The sequence below is a fragment of the Myotis davidii genome, unplaced genomic scaffold (genome assembly GCF_000327345.1).
Source record: "Myotis davidii unplaced genomic scaffold, ASM32734v1 scaffold1855, whole genome shotgun sequence".
NCBI classification, from domain to species: Eukaryota; Metazoa; Chordata; class Mammalia; order Chiroptera; family Vespertilionidae; genus Myotis; species Myotis davidii.
This window is the reverse complement of record NW_006286484.1, coordinates 42,404-47,736: the sequence shown is the minus strand read 5'-3', so window position 1 is coordinate 47,736 and position 5,333 is coordinate 42,404. Positions and strand designations below refer to the sequence as shown.

General features: G+C 49.9%; 1 protein-coding gene across 1 annotated transcript; it reads right to left on the bottom strand.

The window, feature by feature from the left end:
* Positions 1-371: 371 nt before the first annotated feature.
* LOC102752817 (apolipoprotein L3) lies at positions 372-4,669 on the bottom strand. Its single transcript, XM_015560205.1, has 3 exons — positions 4,639-4,669; positions 2,559-2,679; positions 372-1,306 (listed from the first exon to the last, which is right to left on the bottom strand). The coding sequence occupies exons 1-3, from the start codon at positions 4,667-4,669 to the stop codon at positions 430-432; spliced, it is 1,029 nt and encodes a 342-aa protein (XP_015415691.1). The 3' UTR covers positions 372-429.
* Between the last annotated feature and the right edge of the window lie 664 nt (positions 4,670-5,333).

Sequence of the window (5,333 nt, the reverse complement as noted above, 5' to 3'; positions counted from 1 at the left end):
CCTGCTGGGATGATAAACCCTGGGGAGGACCAATTAAGGAGCCACTGTAACTTCCATATCCCAACAACTCAAACTCTTTCATCTTCTACCATTGTCAACTTTTTAGTAATTTGAGCCTTCTCGGTGCTCATTCCTCCACTTCTCTTACTTTATTCATGACCCCAATGTCTTTTTTTAGTCAAAATAAAGTTCCTCCGACCCCCCACTCTCTTGTCCCCTCTCTTCCCTGATTCTGGGCTCCAGGTTCCTTCCTTCTCTTTGACCCACCTGCCATTTTCAGGAAACCCTCCTTCACCGTGCTCAGCTATAGAAATACCAAACTCCTTAACCTGAAGGTCCATCCATTTAATCTCGCCAGCTTCCCCCCTCTAACAAGGTAAGTCCACGCCTTTGTCTCCCACACACCCTGCTCCCTGTACTGTCTGGGGATCATGGAGTTAGGTCCTCCTGTAGACTTTCATGAATGCAGGTGAGTTCTTCCAACCTCCTCTCTAGCTCTTGGGCCTCCTGCCTCAACTCTTTAGCTGACCGAGCCTTTGCGCCCTCATGTAAGTGCTTTGACTCTTTCACCAGATCCACTACATCCAAAATAAGGAATACACCTGCCGTGGCTGCACCAAAGACCCTGGCTCCTTTGCTCATGGCCAGAACAGTGCCTCTAAAAACTTTCTGCACCTCCTTGCCGCTTTGGGCTGAGACTGCCCCCATGCGCAAGAAGCGCGTGGCCTTGGCTGCTAAGACCGGATTGGCTTTGGCCACCCTGAAGGCACGGGAATTCTTCACAATGACTTTCAGGGATCGAGAACACTTCCATTTTAAGTAATAAATTTTGAGTTTGCTGCGAAATAGAAGCTCCCTGACCATCTTCTCTGTGTCATTACCGGTTGACAATAGGCGGCTGGCTTCAGCTTTTGCTGATGTATTCTTTGCGTCTTCCACGATGCTGGTGGCCACATGGGTCACAGCAGCTGCTGCCCCCAGTCCCGCCCCAGTTACCAAAAGCAGCAGACTAGCCCCTGCTGTGAATGGTGCCAAAGCCAGGCTACTGATGGTCAGAATGCCAGACACAGCGCCGGTGGAAGAGGCCGCCACTTGGGTGATGGTGCAGTCCCTGTGAACCTTGTCCACCTCATCAGCAAGTGCGTAGAGCTTTCCTATGCGTTCTTCAAGGTTCTGTTTCACCTGAGGAAATTCCTTCATAAAGCTCTCCACATACGGCTGGTCTGCTGAGGGCATGTCTTCGTCCTCCTCGGCCATGAGTGTTTCCAGCTCGTGCAAGTCTGCATAGAGTGCATCTGCCTCATCCCTGCAATCATGAAGGACAGGTGATTAACGAAGGCAGGGGTATGAATCGCTAAGGCTGAGACCCTGACTGGATGAGCTGGTGTGGGAAACCCTGTCCTCTATGGTGGGAACATGTGCGTCTACTCGGAATCCCTCAGATTACACCACATTGGTAGCCCCCATTCTGACTGGAAGCGGTCACTAAGCCTCACTTCCCTCTGGTCAGGGTTACTCCATGGAGAAGAGAAGAGGGTCTCAAAGGGAGGTCAGAAGCCCTCCAGCTGGCAGACAGGGTTGGAGGACATAATCACCCAGGGCCCTCTACCCCCAGGAGTGAGGGGATCAAGTCAGGGAAGGAAAAAATGTCCGCGCCCCACACGCCTGAACGGCCCTCCACTAGGACCCTGGCCTCCTCAGTCCTGTGCCCAGGTGCCTCAGCTGCCTCACTAGTTCCAGCCTCACTGCCAAGCCTTCCTACCATCCTCCCACCTGGACCACCCTTGCTCCATCCAGACCCCGGGCACTGACCCTGCTCCAGGCCTGTCTGGGCCTCAGGACAGGATGACTGCACCTGCTTCCTCAGCCTTGACCCTGCAGTTCACCCCAAGGCCTTCACCATAGTCCCATCAGACAGACTTGCAATTCCATTTAAGTGGGAGATGACATAAGCCCAGAGCCCCAGTATCCAGATAGAGTCAGGATTCAGCCCAACATGGTGCAGCTTCACTCCAGCTCTCCCCCTTCCAGGCCTGCAGGACCCTGCAGAGTTTGTACTATCCCTTTCTTAGGGAGAGCAGGCTTTCTAGCCACAATCCCCAGGGACACAAACTGTGCCAGGAATTTTCAGGCTTGTCCCAAAAGGACGTCCTGTGTGGCTCTCACATCCAACAGGAAGAAGGTTGGGCCCTGTCTATTCCCAGCATCTTTTTTAAAGTTAATGTCAACAGCCCACCTACTATGTGTCAGTCATTAGGCTAAACAGTTTACACACATTATCTTATTTTCCTCAGAATGAAATGGAACAGATGACTAAGACAGAGAGTGGTTAAATAACAGGCCCAAGGTCATGTAACCTTCCCCCTGCAGGCCTCATCTCTTCTCAACCTGAGGCCCTGCTCTGCCAATGAATGATATGAAGGAAATGTTCTCATGGACTGTTGAGAAGGAACTTCTTCAACCCCAAGCACAGAACCCTGCCCTGAGGAGTGTGCCTGCCAGAGGAATCTAGATGCAGGGAAGATGGGGGGACAATGCAGGCATCTCCAGGAAGTTACCTGGACAGCTCGGCCGCAGCCACAAATCTCTCCCAGGAATCATCACTCAGCAGGTGTTGAAGTTTCTCTTTGTTCCTTGGGTCCATTAAATACTCAATGACATCAACAAAAATTTTGCCCTCTAGATTCAAAGAAAAAAGAATGAGGTTAGAAGAAATCCTGGTAGAATGGAAATGGAATTGAGTATAAACAAGGTGGTTAAATGTTCATCTTCCTGAGCAGCTGTCACCTGGGGGACTTTTAAAAAAAATCTGGGGATCTTTAGGTGAATCACTTGGTGTTATGGACTGAACTATCTCCCCAATTTATATATTGCAGGCCTGACACCCCATGTGGCTGTACTTATTTTTTTTAAATATGTTTTATTGCTTTTTAGAGAGGAAAGGAGAAGTACAGAGATGGAAACATTGAAAAAGCATCAATCAGTTGCCTCCTGCATCCTCACTACTGGAGTTTGAACCCGCAACAGAGGCATGTGCCCTGACTGGGAATCGAACCAGTGACCTCTTGGTTCATGGGTCAACACTCAACCACTGAGCCACAATGGCCAGGCCCCATGTGACTGTATTTTATAATTAGGGTTAAATGAGGTCATAAGTGTGGGACCTAAGCCAATATGAATGATGTCCTTATGAGAATGGGCAGAGACACCAGTTCTCTGCTTCCCCCACTTCTTTCTATTTCTCTCTCTCTTTCTCTCTCTCTCTTTATAAATCAATAACTTTTATAAATCTTTTAAAAGTTGTGTGACTCTCAGGGATTTGAAAGACTCTGGAAATGCAGATAAGGGACTGGGGACTGGTGTATGCTTTGTGTGCACAGAGACATAATATAAATGTGTTTCCTGCCATATGCACACAAGACGTATTATTCGTATTTCACAGACAAAGAAAGCAAAACTCAGACAGGAAAAGAAGGCCCAAGCCAAGAAGCAGAAAGCTCACAGGTGGCATCCAAGGCAAACCATCAGACATTTCCTTACATTAGTTAGAAGCCTCCTTATAGTTTGAAAATTCATGTGATTTCTGTGTTCTCCCCTATAGTTCACCTATAGGATTTTTTAAAATTTAAAAGTAATGTTTCATTCCACACAACACTGATGGAGTAAAGCTACCAGCAAAGAAGATTCCTCCTGCTTCTCACAGGTGCTCCAAGGTGGCAGTGGAGGGGTGTCTTCAGGTGGGTAAGGGTGGGAGCCTCAGCTCTAATCCTGTGATCAATCAGTATCAGCTCTCCCCCCTCCAGGCTGGTCTCAGGGGCCACATCTCCCTGTGGGCACCTCTGACCCCACCCTCACACACCTCTTAAACAAGAGGTCATCTTGTTTATCCTCAGGAATCCACCAGCTCCAGCCTCCCTCGGGGACCTGGGAGACTGCTCAGGAACTGCAGGTTTCTGATCTGTCCTCTCCTCCCTTATGCTGCAAACTGGACAGGGATTTTCCTGTCCTGGGGGGACGGGGGTGACTTGGTTGTCCAGGCAACACAATGTTGAGTTGGGTGGGTAGAGGATTGTTTTTTCCTTTTCTTGCTTCCTCCACTGAAGGAGAAAGGAAATCTGGGTTTGGATGGAGGGAACCCAGAGCACTATATGTGTGCATTTGTGGGCTAGAATGTGGGTGGATATGGGGAATAACAAAGCGGGCCTCTGCAGGGGTGCCTGAGACAGTCACACCTGGTACACAGCCATTTATAATTGGGAGCACAGGTCAGGGACCCAGCACATCTGTGGGAGGTGGCAGTTCTTTGGAGGCAAAGGTTTCCACCAGGAACTGGCAGGTTCCAGGTACAGTGAACAAGAAATTCCCACCTCCCATGGGCTGTCCTGGCCTCGTTGCAGTCATTGCATGAGTTGCAGAGGATGGGAGGCAGTGAGCAGCCTTAGGAGAGAGCCAAGAAGGAGGCCCTCCCACTGACTCCTGGTTGAGGGGACTCCCCTTGGTCCATCATGGGGGTTCGAGGACACTCATCAATCCCCTTGGAGGTTCTTGATTCCTATGTAGCTTAACCCAGCCTGGAGATGCTTCCCTCAATTCTAGATCATAAGCAGGAACCAGCTAGAGAGGAGGAAGCTGACTTACCTGGGCAGATCCCGTCAGCTTCTGAGGTCATGGTGTCAGCACTGGGATCTCCCCTTGTCCTGTGGGGGCAGAAGGAGAAGACCATCAGACAAGGAAACACACAGCTGAGGAGTCATAAAACCAAAGAAGCAGTAACACCAGACACAGAAGGAAAGATGGGAAGGAATGTTTTGGAAATGACTTGAGGTGGGGACATGTGTGTTGACTAATCACTCAGCTAATATTGATGGTGTGTCTACCACAGGCTCCTTACGAGTTTCCTCACCAAATACTCTCACAGATTCCACGTGGTGGGCGCCATGGCGGCTCCCATTGGAACGTGGGGGAAACCATCACAAAGTCTAGGTTTTCACCTGAACTCGGGTTAGCCCAAATCTCACAGTAGTGCTAGAGCTAGGACTCCAGCCCAAGTCTTCCTGATCCCAATCCCGTGTTTGTGAGGACTACACTTGACTCTCTTTTATGTACAAAAACATTTATTCATGTGTCTGTGTTACTTGTAAATGACTTTTCTCATTCCCAAATGATGTCTTGCACCCTATGCCCCGTCTCCGTGTTGATAAATTCCTGGGTCTGCAGCTTCCCAATCCTGCACCCTTCTTGCTTCTAACACCCGCATCCCCTCAGGCCCTGGGGTGCTGAGGCCCTGGCTCAAGCCCTGCAGCCCTGACTGGCCTGCAGACCCTCCCCCTGGC